The following is a 23513-nucleotide window of genomic DNA, read 5'->3' as shown; positions in this document are numbered from 1 at the left end:
GGGCACTATAAAAAAACATTTTGTAAATTTCAAATTAAGTTATTTTATTTAAAAATGATATAAAAATAATTTTAGGTTTATTTTTTAACAACATTGTTAAATTTGAAATTGAATTAAACGCAAAATGTGTTTTGGTTGTACAATTTATAACGAAAATCAATGTCATTAAATGAACAAAGAAAAACACATTGGTGGACCTATGTGGGTTTAAAAGGAACGGTTTAAAATAATTTCTGCAGTTAATCTGTGCTTCTATTTTGGGGTGATAAATTGGTGTGTTTTGGATAAACAGTGTTGGTTCTTGATAGTTTGCTCAGCGGGAGTTACATCTTTTGGATTATGGCTGGAAAATGGCCAAATAGTGAGCTGTGATTTTACCTCTTCTTATTTTAATTCTCTAAACACCACTGCTGGGTATGCGCTGGGCTGGTGGATGGGTCTACAGCGCACTAGGTTGGTGGTGTTTATAAGTGATGATTTATTTTTTTATTGAGTATTTGTCAGCTCATAAACTCCAGTGCGTTTCTTTCCGCGCGCTCACTTTGCACGGTGCCACGCGGAGCGCTGCTTCTTTCAAGACCTTTGAACAAAAAAGATGAAGTCTAGTCGTCTTTGGGCTTGTTTCACTCGATCATCGGGATGGCGTTTAATAACGTTAAGACTTATTAGGGCTGCTAATGAAAACGGTGTGTAGTGAATGGGAGTCTATGTTGGAGGGGTGTAATAGCTCTCAGGCATGTGGCGCATCAGCCCTCACTCGCGGAGTGCTCGGCACAAACGATATGTTGAAGGGTTTTAAAGCAGATTAAATTGAGCCTTTTATTTCTCTCCACTTTCATCTCTAAACGCCTCTCGCCGGCTGGCCCTGGGCGCAAATTCATGAGATTTGAAGGCTCTCCCGCAGTTGTTGGGGCTTCGCAGCTCATATATTTGATTTATTTAGTTTTTGTTTTTTAGTTTTGGATTGCTCCAGCTGATATGTCGCGCTTTGAGGAATAAAAAAAATAAATAAAATAAAACACGCATTGCGCGCGCGCACACGCACACGCAAACACACCAAACATGCCCTAATGACACATAGAAAATATCCTAAGCCAGCTGTTTATGAGCCTACATTGGTGAACAAAGGCAAGTAGTAGCATATTTAGCCGTGCATTTAAATCCCTGTGAAAAAACGCCCATTAGCATCACAGCTCGTTCAGAAACCTAATCAGGCTGTATTTAGATTAATGTACCCTGGTTTTGCTATTAGCTAACCTGCATGGCATTGTTGGATCCTGGATCCTGATTTTTTTTACAGCTTTGATTTTACAGAGTGCTGTCCGTTTTCTGATGCAATTTGTAGAAGAAAAATATGCATGACTAAGACCAGTGATTCACCACATGAGAACGAACTAGACAGCTCTCAGTTTATTAATGGAGACTTAATCACTCAGATTAGAAGAAAAAAAACGAAAAAAAAAAAATCAAACCTGAATTCGCAGTTTAATAATTACCAAAGACGCGTGTCATTCATTAAGAACTAATGGACAGACAGAAAATACAGAGAGCTGTCAACCAATCACAGTCCATGTTCAGGCCATTACTGCACATTACTACTGCATTACATTACCTTACACACACACACACACAAATCTGAACAAAAAATAAGACGCTGCGTTTGTATTCCGTGCGTAGGAATCTTAGTTACATGTGATTTGCCCAACCAATTCAATTTAATTTCAGTTCAATTTAGTGCCCTGTTAATTATGTCAACATTAAAGTGTATTTCTATGATTTATGTGTGAGTGTTTAGAGGGATATGAGATCATTAGTTTAGAGCAGTAGTGTTTATAGAGACTACCTAAAGTTGCAGGCTGTAGGATGGTGGAATAAATAAAATTCGTTGAAAGAAAAAGGAACGGCGGGGATGAGTGCAGAGACCACTTCAAACAAACCCATCTGGAATGGTGATAGAGAGCTTTAGTGAAAGTATGGGGAAGTTATTTAGCTATTAATAACATTTTTTCCTCGGGCACACAGAGTCCCTCCATCTGCACTTTCTCGCAGCTATTTGGCTGGGTTGAAATTGAGGGAGACCCAAATGTTGGGCAGAGATAACACAATCATCAGAGCGGCGCTCCTGTGCTGAGCATCAGTGTATTAAACTCGGATTAACCTCCCTGCGCTTCCTCCCAACACATTTCACTGCTATTCTGTCCACACACACTAGACAGCCTGGAATATAGAAACGCACGCGATCATCATCACAATCATTGTCATTATCAACATAGTATCAACTAGGACAAATGTTTATTATTATTATTAATAATAATAATAATAATAATAATAATAATGATAACTATAATAAGAGTAATTATTATTACTCTTATTTATTATTATTGTTATTGTTATTATTATTATTATTAGTCATTATTAAGAATATCTCCAATCAATGCTGTTAATAATATTGCAATTCACGTGTAACAAATGATAATCAATTAAAATAATTCATTTGTAAAAAAAGAATAATGATAATAATTATTTGAAAATAACCTTATAATAAAAAACAGGGTAGGAAAAAAAGGAACAAATATATAAACAACTGCTGGTTATTGTTTTTTCAATATTGCAAATAAATAAATCTATTAAAACAGAATCTAACCCCTAGTTTTGTGGAAAACGTTTTTTATTTAAATTTATATTACATTTATTTGGGTCACAGATTTTATTTAATTCTACACCATTTCCACATGAATAAAATTCAACAACACAGTCACTGTAAAAATAATTGAATTAAAATACAAATCTGTTTTGATTTTGTGTATTTTGTGGAGTGAAACACTTTACATTTTGAAATGTAATAATTAAGGTGCAGTATTAAGGTCTAGTATAGTCTAAGTTAGACTGTGTGAATGCTGTGTTGTTCTGCTATGTGCAGTGGAGTAGTAGAGCAGTAGAGCAGTACAGCCACCAGAATTAAGTCCTACATCCACATCAAATAAGAGGCAAGACGCGCCAATTAAGCGAATCCCAGCCTGTACAGCTGAGCGTTATTTCAACTGAGTGCAGCTTCTTACGTTTATATGGAATTAAAGCACAGTGTTCCGTGCAGAAGAACAACGAGACCTTCCCTCTTGGTCACATTTTTTTATTCAACACACACACTACGGTTCCTTTAAACCTTTGGCTATAAGATTATGAGCTGTGATATCACACACTGTTATGATTTGCATCTGCTCTTGGACTAAATTCCTCCAACACAACCCCCTCCCACTCTGTCAAAGAATGCCAGTTAACATTTTCCATATTATCATTTATAGATTTAGAGATTATTCCAAAGTGGATTAAGTCTTTTAAGCTTTTATTTCTGAACAGTTGTCCACCAGTGTACAGCTTGGCCTGATTTTAACACATTTTAAAGTACTAGTTCACTAAAACGTTCATTGCGAAAGGTCATTGTGAGTCTTAAATCCGTATTATGCTGGACAGAGCTTCTGAAATGTTAACCTGAGGCAGGTCCCACAAGTGAAATGGCCTTCTGTGTGTGTTTGAATCTTTAAAGGGCAAAAAACAGAGAGTAGGTGTGGGGAAGCTGAGGCTGTTGAGGGGAAATTGAGAGGCTTAAAGTCTTTGATCTTTGGTTGCTTTGGCTTATCAGAAACACTTGTGGTGACACCACGACAATGGGAGTTCATCATATTACAGGCTGCCAGTGCTGCTTTCAAGCCTGTCTGTCTATTAATTAAACTATTTCTTTCTATGTGGGACAGGGACTATCTGAGCACCCAACTGGGCTTTGAATCTGTTTTTCTTTTCTTAAAGGGACATTTATTTAACTGAAAGCTTGAATTCAGTAAGATGGTAATGTGGAGACGTTTTTTTTTGTTTTTGTTTTTTTACATCTAATTCAAATACCTTGAATTTACCAAATTAATTCCTACTCAGTAACCACACCTTACATCTTATTCATTGACACCATGATCAAACTAAGGCTTAAAAGTGCTCAAGCTTTAGCCCTCTGCATGCAGTAATGTCCAGTACTGAGTGTGCTGGTTTAAATGGATCAAGACTCTTCATTGATGGAGCCTGGCAGTGCGCAACAGGCCGGGAACCATCTGGGTACATCAGAAGCCCCCAAATGAACAAACGACAAGGGGAAACTCCTGCTGACAGCAATAAAAGTGCTGGCCTTCAGGCTTCCTATGCAGTGCCACAGAAGTGGTTTTGATGGCCGAACTCGCCATCTTCTCAGCACCGCGTACTGCTCATAAAACTCTTGGTGACCTACATAAAGACTTGGATGTCTGTTTCAGCCCCAAATGCCATTACAAGTAGAGGATTGCAAAGACTTTAGCCCACCCTTCACTGCTCTTCAGTCTATTGACTGGAAGCCAGCCTACAAAACCTTACAAAACCTTCCTAAAATGTCCTAATTGTTGCAATTTCAGTTGACTATATTTGTCTCTGTTTCTTCATTCATTACCGTCCTGACACAGCAGTTTTTTAGTAAGATAGAAATCTCTACATATACATCTTCATTCCTTCATTCCGTTGATATATATTTTTGTATTATTGTTTGTTTAGCTTTATAACAGCATCAATGGTCTCTGTGGGAATACAAACATTCCGAAAGAGGAGTTACCAAAGTGTTTTTTTTCTTCTTTTTTTTTTTGAAAGGGGGTGGTGATGATTGTGGTGGTGGTGAGGGGGGTATGTGTCTCAGCCCACTCCTTTGCCATGGGGTGTTCAGTAGCTTTTCCTTAATCCCGCTTTCATTTTTGCCGACAAATGCCAAGAATCTTGTCCGGAGACCCAATGGGACACTGATGGACTAACAAAAGGGGGATCCTTCCACAAGGCTGCACAGGGCACTCATAAAGCCTTCAAGAAAAATAGTGTTAGGCCTATACGTTTACACTGGCTTTCAAACCTCATTTACCACCACTAAAACTAGAGGGATGTTGTTAGTTTTAGAAGTTCCTTTACAAAACGTAATGTTTCTTCGCCTGCTGGCTTCCTGCTCTGTGGGTGATAGGCTGCGTAAACAGGCTACATGTTCTGCAATCATAGCAGACAAAGGTCAATGCATCTGATTAGAAATATATGGAATTCAGTGTATTGAGTGTATCTCAGCGCTGTCACCATGCAAAATCAGGCCTGCACATCATATGGCTGTCTGAAAGATAGTGTGTGACTAATGGGACGTCATGGGTCATGGAGCACTGCCATATTTCAAAAGTAAATACCTTTCCATTTATGTGCTCCCATAGTATTCAGTCCTAGTCTGCTAGACAAATAGAAAAAGGCTGAACTTTTATTTTGTTCTGAAAAGTTAAAACAGAATTTTATTATTAGTACTAAATAAGATTATTAAATACAACTGATTTTTAAATGCCTGTTTCCCCCTCAGATTTCCAAGATACAAACTCTTTAATGTTTGTAGTAGTAGTAGTAGGCTTTTAAGGCTTTTAAAGAAACTGAAAAGTCAATTGTCTCTGATTTAGTTTCTTAACAAACCTTTTGTTCTTTGAATGGTCCACCGATTTGTTTGAGGAAAGATCATTGTTATGTCTCACAGCCTCCTCAGCCGACTTAAATACAGTGGCTTTAAATGGTAGAAAGGAAAAGGGGGGGGTCTCTTGTTTAGTGTCTTTTTGGCTTCTCTGCATTGGCCATTCAGGCCAGTTGATGAACTCCTCCAAAAGTTTATTAAGAGGAGGGAAACAAAAGGGCCTAAAGCCTTTCGGTAAGCAGGGAGACAGTTTATAAACTGGCGGCTATTGTCCCTCAAAGGCAGATGCATGAATACCTTTGAATGGGCTCTATCAAACTGACATGATCAAGCTAGACAACAGCATGTTAAAAGGAAAGGCTTTCCTTTCTGCTGCACAGATCTGTATATTTCCTGCATTAATGTACATCTGCGGTAGGAGGGCTCCAAGCTGGGTGCACTTGCCCCTCAGTCAATACCCTGGGCCGGGTCTTTAGACTGTTTGAAGTAAAGGTCTGTGTTCTGCACGCCCACAGTGGGCAGCAGGTGTCACGAGTCTGGGAGAAGTATGGTAATCTTAAGCGCCAAAAGAAAAGGGTCACCCTCCTTTTTAGCGTTTTAAAACAGAGCGTTTTCCAAGTGAGTGACTTGGAATTGGCTTTTTGTAGTATTGGATGTTGTCTTAATGCAAGTTATAGGATTTGCATTTCTATGACTGCAGCAGAGCGTTTTGAAGGATTCAGAACGTCGCTGCTCTGCTTGTGGAAGCCGTGTGCCTTGTAAAGCTATATTCAAATTAAAATTGAAGGTAGATTTATTTAGATAAGATATTTTTAGACATAATATCTCAGAGTAGAAGAATATATGTCATTATTGTTTATCAGACTTTTTGTAGACCCTAAAAAATTAAGATGCTGCAAATGGTTCTTTGAGCAATGCCATAAAGGCATCACTTATAAAGTAGAGATAATAGTAGAGATGTGTGAGGAACCATTACATTGGTTGTTTACACTTTTTTTTTTATAAAGATAGTTCTTCATGTTCTTCTATAGGAATGTTCAAAGAACCATTTATTGTACATTTTATATTTTAAAGAATGTATCAAAATTAAGTTAATAGAAAAAACTGTAAAGGATCACAAACTGATGATATTTAGCAATTAACATATGATACACAAGTACACTGCTCCATGCACTGTAAAAAAATCTTACTTAGCGAAGTATGAATTAATATTTTTATTTAGTTGATTCAGTAAAAAGTCAGCAAGAAGAAATTGGAAATTTGGGATTTTTTTAATACCAAAATTTCATCAACATATCTAGTTTAACTTACCTTGGTCTACTGTTGGCTGTAGAACATGGTGAAATATCTCTTTCTACCCCATGGACAGCGCCTTCAGTTTCTCTCATTTAGATCACAAAGGATAATTGTAACAAATAACAAGAACTTACCCAAACAAAGAGAGCTCTGTGTGTAGTGTGGTGTGTCTAAAGAATAATGGGTGTTGTGATTTGTGACCCTTCTCGCCCACACGTCACTCGCACTAAAGGATAGTGGCCCACAAGAGATGGCTCAGGATTGAGGGCTGTTCACACGCAAGGCAACCCACTCACCCTTCAGCAGATTCTACCACCTTACATCTACACTATTAGCGGAGTTATAAAAAAAAAAAAAATCACAAAAATAAACTCAGCATAAAAGCAGAATGGTTACAGATTACATATGATAAACTACATTATGTGACAACCAGAACAGGATACCTTCTTTGACTTCTTTGATGCCTTTTAATGTAGGCTCTCGCTTTACTTTGGTAAAAGTACATTAATTGATTGACAATATATTATTATATAAACATGGCAATTGCTGCAGTTAAATTATATGTTTTTTTTATATTGCTTCCCAAAGATATTCTTAGAGTGCTTTAGTGTGAGAACGTAAAAGCTTGTCAGTAAATAAAACACTGTGATTTAACTATCATTTTAAAAGATAATATGAGAAAATAGTGTTCAATTTTCAATTGATGTTAATATTCTACACTTTATTGGTATCTGGTAGTTTTGATATTTCCTGTATACTTTAAGGAAACATTTATTAGATATTGCAGAATTTTCTCAAATCTCACATCAAGTGTTTATTACCATAAGTCGCATGATTTTTTTTAACCATGAAAATCAAATGTTTGCCTAAATCTGCTCTCCTGAAAATGTTTTCAGATGGTTCTTTAGAAGTGATTTAGCCAGTAGGGCTATACCAAACCAATGCAAAAAGAACTCTTAAAAACAATCTGTACTCAAAATCAGTTCTTTGCCTGGTTAAATTGAGCTCTCTTCTGATTGGTGGACAACTTGTTCCAACCCAAATCTACCACACCCAATTTAGCCAACTGAGGACTTCTAAAGGCAATAATTAGTTGGATCTGGTGGGGTGGATTAGGGTTAGATCCAAAGTCTGTGGGGGGATAAATCTTCAGGAGCAGGATTGAAGACCCCTGTTGTAAATGGAACTATTAAATTAAAAATAGTTGTTTATTAAGTTTCACCAATAAGGGTTCCACCTTTGTCAGTAAAAAATAAAAAAATGCTCTATATGCATTACAGTCATCATTTCCTCTGCTGAACCTAGATATGTTAAATACTCTGTATAAGGAAATGTCTGAGAGGTTTACAGCACTGTGTTTATTTTTATAAAAGAAAAAAAATCAGTTAAACAAGCATTCAGTTTTGCATGGTGTTAGTTTACAGTAGAGAGAAAAAAAGAACCAAATTTCAGCTCAATAGAGCCGACACTGGAGGCGCAGCCCATGTAATGTGTGGCAGTAATTAAGCGGAGAGGCATTTGTCCTGCTTTACTCCTATGATTAGTAGTTAACACCATGGTCCAATAGCTTAAAAATCACCATCAGCCCACGCTACTCATGGCCATAAAATTTCCCATTTTATGCTCTTTAGCGGCTTCACCCCGAGATTCTTCATTAGCCTTATTTATAAGTGTGCTTTGCACTCGCACAAAGACAATAAACATGTTCCTAGAGTGTTGCAAATCAGAAATTTGCTCAGATTTTTTCCACCAACTTAAAACGTGAAAGCGGCGGGCAGTGCGAGCGGGGCTGAGGGGCCAGGCAGCTGTGTCTCCCCATGCAGCTTCAAACTGGCCGCTTGTCGTACATTTTTAACTAATGGGCTTATTTATGCACCCACTGTCACTTTCTCCTCAGGCTACTTTCTGCTCTCTGTCTTCCAAATGGCTGTTCCCATAGTCGAACTGTTTCCAGACTAAAGCCAGGAAAGGAATTTTCAGCTGTTATTCAATGTTTGATTAAGAATGATTGAATTTGATATGACAGTTGTCTTACATCTGGGGAGCAGTTAGTGCTTGTTTCATATATGTTGTGTTTAGAAGGTTAGGTGGAAAATACTTTAGTGTTAATAGATTGATCTGCGGAGTGCACTGCCTTTTTTTTTTTTTTGACAAAAAAAAGCAAAGCTTTTCACTGCCTTTAGTATATGTATCCGGGTGCATTTCAAAGCACCTTCTAACCATAATCTCTAAAGAGGTTCAGTGATCCCAAATGACATCCTTTGGAAGGGGAGGAATCTTCATCTCTGTTTATTAATCTGCTTTTTTCAAAATACGATTATGCTTTTATTTTTTATTTTTTTCAAAAAAGAAAAACTTTAGCCATTTAAGTTTAAGCCCTAGGCTGTCCACTCGGCGCCGGCGTTGATATATTAAGATTTATTTTGCTTAAGCTAAATCACTAGTAAAACTGACAGTCAGCACTTTTTTGTTTATCTGTGGGAGAGACGCAGACGTGCCACTGTGGTGGAGTGTGTGGATAAGGCCTCGCACTTAATAAATGGTAGTTTGCTAAGACGTAATGCCTTGATAACAAATGTCTATATAACAACTGAATTTAGTTCTGTGCTTGTTTTTTTTTCTTTCAGTGCTTACAGGAAACTGTATCTCATATAGAGACCATGAGAGACCTAGAATTACCATTTACTGAGATGTTGATTTGCACTAATTGTTTTTTTTAGGGATCAAGTGTTCTGGTTATACCATAGCATCCAAGCAATATATCACCAAAACAGCAGTTTTAAAGGGAAATAATTTAAATAAATAGATTTCATTTAAAATGTTCCCACTGCTGTCATTTTTAAATAATATAAGGAAAAGAACTAAAATAATAGAAGTTTAGAAGTTACAAGATTTTAATATGAAAGCTTTGTTTATATATGTATTTTTCTAAGGAATACAAATTATTTGAATTATATAAGTGAGCACATCTCAAACTCCTTTTGGTGGCACAGTTAAAAATGTCCTTTTTTAAAGCCTGGTGTGCCTTCTGGTGTACTATCTTCATATTGGGCTTTTCTTTTCTGAGGCATGCATTTAAAGTGGAATTCAATTAAGGCATGGAAGTTTAAAGGGCTGATTTTACAATCTCTTCCTCCTTTTAGAAATTTGATTAAGTTCCACTATTTTGATTGCTTTTGACCTCAATTATAAAGATCCATATCCCAGGAAATGAATTCAATATTAAAAAGGGAGAATGAGAGGGGTGTAAATGGACACCTGCTTTTCACCTGCAGTCTGAACAATGCTGGCAGGTAGAAACCGAATTAGAGCTTTCTCCAGTTTCTATTGACTGTCTCAGCATTTCCCACAAAAATGAAGTCCACTGTTCAGCGTAGTGAGCTGAAGGAAATTCTATCATCTCCTTATATGGCCTAAAGGAACATTAAGGAATCTGATTCTTAGCTCATAGCTTTGAATGACAGTGAAGGTAGCAAGCAATATGCTCTAGCTATTTTATTTTACCTTAAAATGTGAAATGAATTAGCAAGTTAGCATAGTCAAATCCAACGTTATGCACTTCTTCTGACGCACAGGTCCTGGTACTTGAATCTGAAGAGCATTTTGCAGATTACAACTCATTTCTTAACAGTTCTGTAGACCAAACATGCAGTCGCCCGCATTCCAGAGCATTCAGAACCTAAGAGACACAAGCCATCCTTGGCCACCCCCTCTCTCCATGCAGTCGGCCCTCTTCCCAACCCCTTAATGGATTAATATGCAGGCAGCACTTTCCAGTGGCGCTTGGGCACAGAGAGTCAATATGTCAGCATTTATTGATGCCCCACAGAGCTGCACAGGGTTTTCAGGCCTCTTTTCAGGCTTAAATGGCCCCCTAAGGTGCTGCCTCTATTGGGCCTGAAAGGCCAGGGAGGCCCCTGAGGCTCTCTGTTGTTTAAGGTGAGCACGCTCACACACACACGCAGTGGACAAAAAGACCACTGAGCCTTCAAGCACATGACAAGACCTATAAAAGAGCATCACCCATCACCTCTCCTCCACATTTTCCCTTTTTCCCTCCAAACCTTTTTTTTTTGTGCACTGCGATAGAAAGAAAAGAGACCTAATTGTTTGTTGTGGGAGCCGTAGATTATAGAACCTTCCCTCCTTTTCTCACCAGCTTTTTTTTCTTCTTCTTCTGTAGCTTCTTCTTCTTCTTCTTTAAGAGTGTGCTTTGCTTTTATCCCATGGAATAATAAGAAAGAATGAACATGGGCTAGGAGTAGTGTCAGCCCATAATACACTGCCATTGTCCTTAGGTGCTTCCATTTGTCATCTCCTGCTAATAGTTTGCCTGCGTTGTTGGTACTTTTTGGAGTTTGGGAACTTCTAGATCTGGATTTGTTTTAGCTGACCCTTAAATTATACAGTTTAAGCAGAAGAACTGGTAGGAATTTTAAGAACATGATATGTGGTACATAGTACATGTTGCTAAAAGCATTAAAATAGGCATATTGTGTCTTTATTTATCATTTTATCTTCAGTAGATATCAGAATGCATTGTTATAAAAATAAGTAAGCTGAAAGTAATGAAGTAAACTGCTTTAATTATATGTTGTAGATATTGTTAAAAATATCTTGTCACAGATGATTTAAAAGCATAAATATCTGTTGTACATCTTAAATATACATTGTAGATATCTTATTTGTTATACACATATTAACTCTATACATCTTTATGATGTACTATGATAATTTATCACTGGTATGTCTTATTTTAAATGTGTACTGGTGACATTGCTACGTTTTGTCATTAATATTTACTGTAGATACGGCTATGTATTGGCCAAAATATCTACTGTAGAGTTTGTGCAGTATCTAGTATAGTATTTATAGATATTTCTTCGTTTTGTCATGAATATCTATAATAGATATTGCTTAGAATTGTTATACAATTTACAGATATCAAAATATTATAAAAAAGCATATATAATTGACATTGGTATAAGTGTTTCTATAACTATTGCCTATAATAAAAATCAGCTTGTAGTGTCTTAAATATTTACTGTAGATTTTACTTTGTGTTGTAATAAATGTCTACTGTAGATTATGCTTAGTATTGTCATGAACATCTGTAGCAGATATTGCTTTGGGTTGTCATAAATACCAATAGTAGATATTGCTTTGTATTAGGGGTGGGTGTTATGGCCCTAAAATAATATCACAATATTTCATGGTATTATATTATTATACGATACTCTCTGCGATATGGCCCTAAAATACTGAAAAAATCATACACGACTGCAACAAAATGAAATTTTTAATTTTATTATTGCACATGATATGATATGGTACACCCCTAACTGAAATATTAAAAATACAAGAATTCTATCAGACTTGTAACAGAAGTCAATGATCCAGAATGACATGATACTAATAATACACTCCAAATATCTCCATATATTCAGGATTGTAATAAAATAAATTATACTGGACAGATGTAATCTATAGATATATAATGGGAAATGAGAACAGTGTTTTTTCAGATTTTTTCTTTTGCTAAAAAGAGCAAAAAAGTAGTACCCTGATGTGATAATTAGGTGTGGGTGATATGGCACGATATTTCAGAGTATAATATCGTTCATGATATTTAAAAATGTTGGCGATATTATTGGTACGGCACGATATGGCGCACCCCTACTATGTAATGTCATAAACATCTATAGTAGATATTGCTAAGTATTGTCATGAATATCTAAAAGAGATATTGCTTTGTATTGTCATAAATATAACAATTATAAGTATGTTGTCCAAAAGCATTAGTGATCGACAGTGGTGTGCATGTGTTTCCATAAATGTGGTGTTTCTGTACTACAGCAAACTTCCTCATTTCTGCCTGAATACCCATCCCATTTCCATCCCTGCTCTCCAATCTCTCGCTCTGTTTTCTGCTTTGGTGTTAGCTTAATTGTGCTGTGTGGATCTGCATAATCAAGTGCATGTCCTGCAGCCAAAGAGCTCCTCTGTCTCCTGCTGCTGCTGCTGCGCTTCAGAAGAGCAGTATCTCTGCCTCAGATCCTCCGCAGACGTTCGGAGCGGCAGGTCGGCTTCAATCCAGCCCTGAAGCCATGCGGATTGTTCTGCAGCAGATGCATGTCAGAGATAGGCGATTAGAATAGTCTGTTTGTACAGTGTTCCTTCCCTCTTCCTTGCTCTCGGACTGACCAATAAAGAGGATGGTGAAACAACTGTGAAAACAAAAGCACCGAGAAGCTAGAGAGAGTTCGGAGTTAGATTACAGGGTTTGATGAGAACTTTTCAGCCGTTTTGGTGTCGAATCCTTAAAGTGAAAAAGGATAGTGCTGGTTTGAATTTATTGTGTGGCAGAGCTGAGGATGATTCAGTTGTAATGAGTGGATTTTCCTCTGTCGTCAATTTGCACGGAATGGAAGGACGCCATCTGTTTTCTTCTTTTACAAACAGTTGCGTTAGAATTAGCTCTTAAAAACAGAGGGTGGTCTTCTGACGAATCGCTTTAGGTCTGAAATAATGTTCATTAAATAAATTGGAGGGTAACCAGCAATATCTGGTTTAAAACATTGAAAACACCTTAAAATTTAAAGGTGTAAGATGTCTTTTTGGAGTGCTTAAAATACTTTTAGACTTAGAAGTTCTGAAAACATGTATTTAAGACAACACATAAACGCCTTGTCAACCATTTAAAAAAGGTGTTTTAACTTACGACCAAACCTAAGAGAAAATACATACTATAGAAACACATCCTTACATAAAAACCTATTTTCTATCTGGTCTATCTGGTCAAATTTTTAACCAGATCGTGCTGGGGGTACAGTGTTCTGACTGAGGCTCCTCGTCACGCCTCATTAACGATCTGTACATGGGTTACCAGAGCCAAATGTGTTCCTCTAATTTGCTAATCGTCGTTTGTCGCAAATGAGGGAAGGGATGGTGTGGCTCGACTAATATGTGACACAGTCCAGGCTCTATAATGTTGTTTAGACTGCCAGGCCTGATGAAGACAAATGTGTAAATGTTTGCCACCGTGCTAAGTGCAGTGCCCTTTTAGGAATGTGCAGCTGTGCAGGGCTACATTTCCTCAGGCCTTTTAGTGACCAAAGCGCTCCGGAGAGACCGGGGCAGGAGCAGCTGATACTCCCCAGAGTGGGAATGAAAAGAGGGCCGAGAGGAGCAAAGAGGCAGAGTGCGGCCGTGATGATGAATATCCCATCTGCTGGTCGCTTCGCTGGTGTCGGAGGTTGATGAGGAGGATGGAAGAGAGGAGCTTGTGTTGGGTGGTCATGACTCCTCTTTGGCCCCCCAGTCATTCTTCGCCCGCAGCAGTTAATCACAGTCCTGGGCTCAGCCGCTCTTAACGCGCCTTCCATTCCACGCCGGCGCTGACAAAGTTCAATCAGACACTTTGTGTAATGAATGTGCTTTGTGCATCTGAAGTAGGACTGTTACAGCTTTTCACTTTGCCAGCTAATCTGTCGGGTATACTGCGTGGTTTTACAACTTGCTCGCAGCTGAAGTTATAGCTCGGAAACATCGGCGCAGTTCTTTGATGGTGATATAATTAATTGTCCCTGTGTGAGTTCTACTCTACAAGTTATGGCAGTTCCTTTGGGAGAACCCAGCTTGAATAATTAATAGGATTCAAATGATTCGGAATGCGACAAGGCAGGGAATTTTTAATGCAAGTGTCTCGCGGGTGTGATGAAGGTTCTCTTAAATAGAAGTAAACATCAGGCCCTCGTTTTTTTTTCCCAGATCATTTTTCTAATTAACATGATCTTCAGTTAAGTTACAGTTCATTTTCCGTATTTTCCGTATGCGATATTCGACAAAATAGTGAACCCTGGAGGATGTTTGAGCAATAATGTTCTCTCTGTAAATCTTAATTAAGCTCTCGTTTCATGATAGGATAAGTGCTCCAGCATTTTATCAACATCCGTTGAACATGTAAATGGAATTACATCTGTCGTTTTTATAATTATTATTATAATCTAACGTTCCTCATACTTATCTCAGAATGGTCTGATTGAATGGTTGAATTGTGATTCTAACACATCAGTAAAAAAACAAAAAGGCTGATATATCTGTTCCCATTTTTTTTTACCTCACTCCAGAGCAGAGAGCGTATAGGCTAGTAGGCCTTGTCGGTGTAGTATACCTATCAGCGGTCATCTCAGGCAGCATATGTTTCGCTCATCCCATTTATGCTCTAGCACATCCATCATATCTTGGGAACTTGCCATGATGGTTCCATTTGCGTGATGGGACCTTAGCATGCCAATCGTGGGATCTCACACCGAGACAAAGATGAGGTTCAGGTTTAGGCTGCGTATCTGCATCAGCGTCTGTTTCATTATCATAATCCTGTCTTCATTATACTGAGAGACAGAGAGAGAGAGAGAGATAGAGAATGAGAGAGAGAGAGATTGACCTTCAGCAGGAACGTGCTGTCAAACTTATTCTCTTTTTTATTATCGGGCAGTGCAGGACTGACCGAGGTGCGCCTCATGCGCTGTGATATGGCAGCTAAATGACATTGTAATTGTTGTGACCAGGGCAGGATGAGATGTGGCAGAATACATACTCATCAGTCACGCATGCGCTCCTCTCCAAGCTTCTGGCCTCTCCGAATTGCATTGCTTAGATTTGTCCTTCCATTTATTTTCTATCCTTCTTCTCGTTTTATTATTATTATTATTATTTGGTTATTTATTTATACAGTCAGTCGCATGGAGAGGGTGCACGGTGCTGAATTAAAAAAGAGAGAGAGAAAAAAAAGAGAACGAGAAGGAGAGAAGAGTTGAGACATGGTGATCACAAACGTTAAGAAGAGCAATCTCTCACTCGGACCAAATCTGCCCAGATAACCATGTGGGTTGGTGATGCAAAGCAAAGCTGGATATTGGTGGATTTTCTCCCCTCGTTTTAAATCCAGCAGCATGTAGACGAGAACAAATGAATTCCATGCTGTCTCTGAAATGAAAGCTCGCGGCCACCCCTAGGTTTCGGAGGTGCCTTTGGAAAGTGATCTATAGACCACTGCGCCGGCCTCAAGTGCGGTCATGGCAAGTTAAAGGCAAATCGCTTTGTCGCAATCTCCCCCAAAATCAACAAAGGGATATGCCGGCCATCTATGGGGTCCTTCTGTTTGTATACGAGTATATATTTACCTCAGCGTTTGGGAGGAGGAGGGGGTGGTGGTTACTTTGGGGAAAAAGGCATCTTTGTAAAAAGAAAAGGCAGAGGAATTGATTTAATTAATGCGGCCTCATGTCCTACGGCCACATGTAATCCGTTGAGAACTGTGGAGCGTGAGCTTTGGGAGACAAAAAGACAGCCACCAGAAGACTCCTCAAGTGGCCTGTAATGAGAGTCTCGGTGTAATCCCGTAATTCCTTGTTTAATTAAACTGCGGCGCTGGCCTGAAGTCGGAGCCACTTTGACGTATCCCTCTTTGTCGCTCCTTTATTGGAGAAGCATTTGTAACTTTTTTTTTATCTTGGCCTATTTCCACATACATTCCTCACATAAACACAGGCAAACAAAAGCTAGCACGTATGAGCTTCGTAATCCGAGGTTGCCCTTGAGTTTTCTGACACACACACTGTAAAAAAAAATAAAAAATAAACCTTATGCAAAGAAATGGTGTCGAATTTCCTGATATATATATTTTTTAATGCTGACTCAAATTCAAATTAATTGTTGCTTAGACTTTTGTTTAGCTTAATCAACTTGATAAAACCTTCACTGCCATTCAAACTTTCTTAAATTGAATTTTTTTACAATGCTGTTGTTGTTCAGGTGCCCAAAAGGATTTATTTAAAAACAGTGGCATGATGGTGTATAATCTTTCTATGCATGAGTGAGAAAAACTATTAAACGTTTAGGTTCGGTACATGCTAAAAAACATGTTTTCCTAGAAAGAAGCCAGGAACAGATCTAGGAATCTTTACCTTTTCAACATCCATCCCAAAAACTATCTAAGAACCTCCAGTCAATCTTAAGAGAAACCGTTTGCTAAAATTTAGGGACCATTTATTGGATTGACAACTCCAAATCTTTCACAGTCAGCTGTTTTGAAGAATGATTGTATCTAAAATACCACTACTAGTATATATTACTAGTAGCTACTATTATTAATAGCCAAATATTAACACACTACCACCTGCATATAAGTGCAGGCATATAGTGGTCAACCAACCAAAGGAAAGAAAAGCCCATTGTATCTAATGTAATATGGTTTTAGTATTACTGATATACGTTATATATCATATACTAAAATCCGTATTATGCCTATTTCAGAAAAAAAGCTTTTATTTTACTAATTGAACCACATTTGTCTTCATTGATAAATAAAAAAAATCCTGTTGATGTGTTTCAACATTTTTAAATATCTAGACCCACCGTGTGAATTGCGTTTTTCTGTGTTTTAATCTAATTAAATATAGACTTAATAATTAGCCGGAGGGTCACAGCGGGGATATAGCACTAACTGTTTCAGACAGTGACCCCTGAGCTAAACATTTACTGTTTGATCTGTGTCTCCAACACTGCTCAACCCTACACTCACCTCACTGCTGTCCCCTCAGGCAGCACAGGTTCACAAGCAAGTGTCAGAACAGGAGCAAACAGGAGTCAGTGTCATCACCTCTCCCTCAATTCCATGAGTTTATTTTGTACTGACAGGTTGCTCTAATTACACCACGTGGGAAGCTTCTTTTTAAATGTATGTTTTCTTGCATTAACTGTATCACAGAGTAGTGAGCATGCCTGGATGTGGCTCCTGCAGGCTCTCTACAGGCTCTCTGCAGGCTGAGTGGGCCACTGTGGCTGAGCAGGAAGTGTCAGTCAGGGTCAGAGCCACCCGTTCCTGTCCCAGATTAATTAAACTGTATCATTCGGCACAATCGTTTTGCCTGCAGCTTATGGGCAGATGGCTCCTTTAAACCCTAATCTAGCCCTCTGCCGAACCTTTCTCCTGCTGGGCATTTCCACGCCGAACGCCGGCACAAAGAGCGGCGAAAAATAATAACCGTCATTAAAGTAGAGGCATATCACTTGCGGCTTCTGGGCTGGGCAAGAGTGCAACACAGAAAAAAAGAAAGAAAGAATGAAAGAGAGAGAAGGAGAGGGAGTAAGGGATGAGCCCTAGGCCCAGGGCTGAGTGAAGACGAGTGGAGAAGTGGGAGCAGGAGCAATACAGGTCAGGCTGCTTGCCGTGGAGCAGCTCAGGGCCCACTTCTGTCCTCCATAATCAGCCCCCCTACCTCAGAAGAGGCAGCCTGGGAAGCCCCCGCCAGCACCGGCCAATGAGGAGCCAGGGTTCAGCCGTCCCTAATGTGGAATGGCTTAAATTTTGGGTGGGGGATGAGGGAGGGGAGTCATGGCCTGGATTAAGGCCTGTGTCTGCAGCGCTGGGCCCCCAATGCTTCCAGGGGGATTTTCAGAGGATCAGCCCAGTGCTGCCCATACTGGAAATAAATAAGGAATAAACTCAAATGAAATGGTAAAGATGGTCTCTAAGACCCTTTCTGCATCTGTGGGATGGTTGGAATCTGCTGGTGTGACCCAAAGAATAGGAAGAAAGTAGATTTATCTCTTTTCTGTCTGTAATGGAGCCACTGGTGGAGCTTTGCTTGTTACTGGAACAGTCCCAGAACTTACCTGCGTTATTTTCCTCAAAACCTGCAAAGCACCTCAAATAACACGCAACTAATCGCGACTAATGAATGCCTGGACATGCAACAGAAGTAAATAATGATTAGATGAATAAAGAAGACTGTCAAATGTGTTTGCTGCACTCATAAACGATATGCTAATTTGTATTTTCGTGTGCATTCAAGCCGTCCTCGAATTACCACCCACACTCGTCTTGTTTCTCTCAGTTGACTGATTTGGTCTCATTCTCTTCTCCATTTCAAAGCGCTCCTTCAACGAGCCGCCAAATAGCGACAGAGCGTTATCTGTAATTGACATGGAGAGCTGGGTTTGACAGATAATCTGCCGCTGTCAGTTTTTTAAAAGCAGTGAGGACATATTGTGCGCCCGCTTTAATGAAACAAACACAATAAATATACTGCAAATATTTAGGCAGTGCCAGTTTTGTTTCAGTGCCCCGGGCCCTCAGCAGAAGAATAGTGCTACACGGATCTCTAAGGTGGTCTGGTAAGATTAACTCCCCCCACCACTCCATCATGGCTTCAGGGCCAGTTGGGTTGTGTACACACGCGGGATTTCATTTGCAAAAAGCCTTTCTCATATAAATAACCACACATCGCAATAATATTTGCTCGAGAGCCACGTGAAGCCGTTATCATTTCAGCTTCCTTGTTGTCCGTTCTCCCTCTCAATGCATTCCCAGCATTCCTCCACTGCATTGGAGGAAATTATTAATGATTATAAAGCAGTTGGTTGAGCTGCTCAGGAAGAAATGGGCAAGAGTCATTTGACATTGTATGGCACTCTTGTTTCAGCTTATAACTTATAACTCTGGCAGAAAAAACTAACAGGTTAATGTATGTTGACATAGCTATTGGTTTAGCATCATGTAAGTTACCTGCTGAAATCACTACCCCACTGAAAAAAATCTGGTTAAGTTGTTTGACCGGTTGAGCTCATGACGAGCTGCAAACATGATCAACTTGAACACATTCGATAGCCAGTATGACCAAGTTCAGCATCATCAAGCTGGATGACCTAAATGACCACAACCAGCAATCAAATGCAACACACACTGTGCTAGTCAAGATATAGATATTAAACAAGAGCTGGTCTAGTTAGTTGGACAAGAAAAGGATGTTAAGGCACTTCCTCAACAATAGCAGCTTGTCCAACCCAGATATCGAACCCACCACCCAGTCATCAATACCACTCCATCATTACACATTTCTTCAGAGTGCATGGTCAACCTTACTAATGACCCCTGGAGCAGAGAGGCTTGTAGAGGACAGCGGTTGTAGATTAGTAGACCTGGGTATCGAACCCACAACTATAACTTTCAATGACCATCATAAAACCATCTTAGATCATTCAAAACCAGCTACTACGAAAAGCTGAGCTGTTTTTTTATTCCTATTAAATAATCACAAGGAAACTTGCTTTGTCACAACGGATGACAATAACCCGTGGTTTATGAATACCTGCTCTCTAAAATAATACTTCCATATCATTATTTCAAGCCCTATTTGGAGCTAGGAATGACGTCACACCTGAGATAACTATGTTGCAGTTGATCATTGATATGACTGTGCAAATATTTCAAAATATTTAAAATATATTCTAAAGACTTTTTTACCACAGCTAGACTACAGCTCTGGTAAAAAAAATAAGAGACCACTTAAAAATTATGAGTTTCTTTGATTTTACTAAATTCAAAACCGTTGGAATATAATCAAGAGGAAGATGGATGATCACAAGTTATCAAACCAAGCAGAGCTGCTTGAATTTGCACCAAGAGTGGCATGAAGTTATCCAAGAGCAGTGTGTAAGACTGGTGGAGGAGAACATGCCAAGATGTATGAAAACTGTGATTAAAAACCAGGATTATTTCACCAAATATTGATTTCTGTACTTTATAAATATTATATTTTTGTTATTTCAGCCATTTCTCATTTTCTGCAAATAAATGCTCTAAATTGCTATATTTTTATTTGGAACTTTGGAGAAATGTAGTCCGTAGTTTATAGAATAAAACAACAATGTTAATTTTACTCAAATATTTAACTATAAATAGCAAAATCAGAGAAACTGATTTAGAAACTGAAGTGGTCTCTTATTTTTTTTTTCCAAAGCTGTATACAAATACAATTATACATATATTGGTTGATTGACTGAATCTGCTTTAAAAGGAAATATTTGTACATGTTTGTCTAAAGTGTTTCAGTAAAGACTACAGTCTCAGTTCCTGTGCTTTGTGGATCTTACAGGGGGCCGTGTGGATGAAGGCTCGGATGTGGACTCAGAGCCAGACCTGCCGCTGAAGAGGAAGCAGAGGCGCAGCCGCACCACCTTCACTGCAGAGCAGCTGGAGGAGCTGGAGAAAGCCTTTGAAAGGACACACTACCCTGATATCTACACCCGAGAGGAGCTGGCCCAGAGAACCAAACTGACCGAGGCTCGCGTACAGGTACCAAGCGGCTCTTCTTCTTCATTACTTTATTACTTTACCTGTTGGGTTGACTCTGCTCTTGTTTATACCTGTTGGGATTCCATTAGTCCTACCTATCAATGCCACAAATATACTGTATATGCTTATTACTGTAATGGGATGTTCCTTTTACTACAGCAGGGCTGAGAGCTTTAGCTTTACCTCAGCTAAATATGGAGACCATATGGAAAAGTAATATTAGTAATTGCTTGACATGCAGCAAGTGTCTTCCTCAAGTCCCTTGAAAAGAAAACAGTATGAAGGTGGTGATTTCACTTATCACAAAGGTTAAATAGGTTAAAATAGCTTGATATTTTTATGAAAATAGCTAAATGAAGATTTGATTTATCTTCAAAACTTATTTCAAAAAGAATTAACCAATCAAAAGCTTGGACGCATTTTTTTCTCTACACATAAGGTACACATAAGGACTTGTGTAATAACTTAAAATTATTAAACAAACCAAAATACTCTTTGAAGCATTTAGGTGGGGTGCTGTTAACTTGAGGTTTCTGAGGCTGGTATCTCTGATGAACTTATCCCGTGGACCAGAGAGTGGTCCTGATGAGAGCCAGTTTCATCATTATGTTTTGAGTGTTTGCAACTGCACTTTAGGATACTTTCAAAGTTCTTAAAATTTTCCAAATTGACTGACCTTCATTTTTTATAAAGTATTTTTTCTTTACTTAGTTGAGTAGTTCATCCCTTAATATGGAATATGGAACAATTCCATTATTCACTGTATACCAACTCTACCTCTTTATAACACAAATGACTACCGCATAAAGCTGACTGAGAAAATGCCAAGATGTCATCTAAGCAAGAAATGCCTGAAGAATATAAAATAAGAATATAAAATATAAAACATTCTGGTTTGTTTAACACTTTTCTATTTACTAAAAGAAGTTATATGTTTTTCACCATAGTTTGATTTAATATTAATCTACACTGCTACCATAAAATTATGAAAAAACACTGAATTTAAAGTGTGTCTAACTTTTGACTGGTACTGTTTAATGTAACCATTCAAAATTGTTCAATTTAACCAGGCAGCACTGCAGACATGTCAAAAAACTCACAAACCACATCACAGAAAACTGTATAAACCATAAAAAGTACTTGGTATTAATGTGTTGTTAAACAGTGTTTGTGTGATATTTAAAAAAAAACACAATTATTATGCAGACACAAAATGCATGTTATATTGATTCTGACCCAATGCCTAAGTTTGCTTGCGTAAGTGAGTGATTTTTTTCTTGTTATTAAGGCTTTGGATGACTTTCTCACTGAGAGGTCACTAGGTCTGGGCAGCTGTGGTGTACAGCTTGAGTGTAATGTACATTTTCATCCCAAAGAATACTTTTGATGGCCGAAATATGAGCAGGCATCCAGTTCAGAAGAGCCAACCCCCCCTTCATCTTTTATCGTATTCATACACTGACCCCTGCTTTTTTTCTGCTCTTTGGAAACTGATGCTGAACAGCGGTTCACTTAATTGCATAATAAAGGATGCTGAGGAGGGGAAGAGAAGGGTTGAGAAGATAGTTTTTTAAGAACTTTGATCGCAGCTAGTCACCGTTTTATGAAAACTCTTTGTTCAGGTCTAGCAGTGCGCATTAACTGCGCGAGGGAAGCGTTTACGTCCACTTGACTGACCTCTCCTAAGTCTCAGCTGTGCTATGGATCCCTCCTTTCCCCTGATTTCTCTTTTTCTCCAGTTGCGTTTGACAGTTCCCCGGTTGCAAGGCTAGCAAGTGAGGGGAAACTACAGTAGAGTTATAGCAACAGCTGTGGTGGGCAAGGGGAGGGGGATGAAATGAGCAGGAGTGCATTCCTGATGGATTTCTCACTCCAGCTCTTGGCTGGGATCTTCTCTTCCCACCACTTTCAAGCCCACCGCTGCTCCTTGTAAAATTTGCTGCATATCAGAGAGGATCCCTCACCCTCTCCTGGGAAGCCCTTCTCCACAAGCAACATTAATCAATCAAGAGCTAGTGAAAAAAAAAGAAGAAAAAGGGAAAAAAAACATGACTTCTTACCTCAGCTGTGTGGCTTCCCTTCCCTGACACCTCTGCATTCTGGCATGGAAGCATTTGTGGAACCTCTATTGAAGAGAGAACATACACTGTAAAACTTTGAGACTTAAAAGTTAACTCAAATAGTTTGAGGAAACTGTTGGCATTAAACCATTTACGTTTACACATTAAACTGTGAACTGAATACTAACAATGCATTTAGTAAGTAAATGAAGGGAACTGTTATACTCAAACCACTGTCTTTAGATCTTGACCATGAACACAATATCTAGTGCTGCCCTTTTAGTCACTAAAAGGCAGATAATTTATATCTGTCAAGTAAGCAAGCTATTGGTGTTATAGTCCTGCATTAGTGCCTGAGTAAACACTGTAACAATGACCTATTATAAAGCAGCTTTCAGCAACAGAAAAAAACTGTTGTAACTTGCTCTTACAGCCTTGAACACCAAGGCCAGGCAGTTGGATAGATGAAGGTAGCCTGGGGAATGACTACACATTGATAGTGAGCAAAGGGGCAGAAAGAAAC

General features: G+C 38.7%; 1 protein-coding gene across 4 annotated transcripts in view; it reads left to right on the top strand.

Moving 5' to 3' along the window:
- Positions 1–23513, top strand: part of pax7b (paired box 7b) — a 77669-nt gene that overhangs the window by 5583 nt on the left and 48573 nt on the right. For all 4 annotated transcript variants that reach the window (XM_007246352.4, XM_022677445.2, XM_007246350.4 and 1 more), the window contains exon 5: positions 20731–20930. In XM_007246352.4, coding sequence (XP_007246414.3) covers positions 20731–20930 — 200 coding nt within the window. The remainder of the gene's footprint in view (positions 1–20730; positions 20931–23513) is intronic.

Source organism: Astyanax mexicanus, chromosome 13 (assembly GCF_023375975.1).
Source record: "Astyanax mexicanus isolate ESR-SI-001 chromosome 13, AstMex3_surface, whole genome shotgun sequence".
Classification (NCBI taxonomy): domain Eukaryota; kingdom Metazoa; phylum Chordata; class Actinopteri; order Characiformes; family Acestrorhamphidae; genus Astyanax; species Astyanax mexicanus.
The sequence above is the reverse complement of the archived record's forward strand: the minus strand, read 5'-3'. Positions and strand labels throughout refer to the sequence as shown.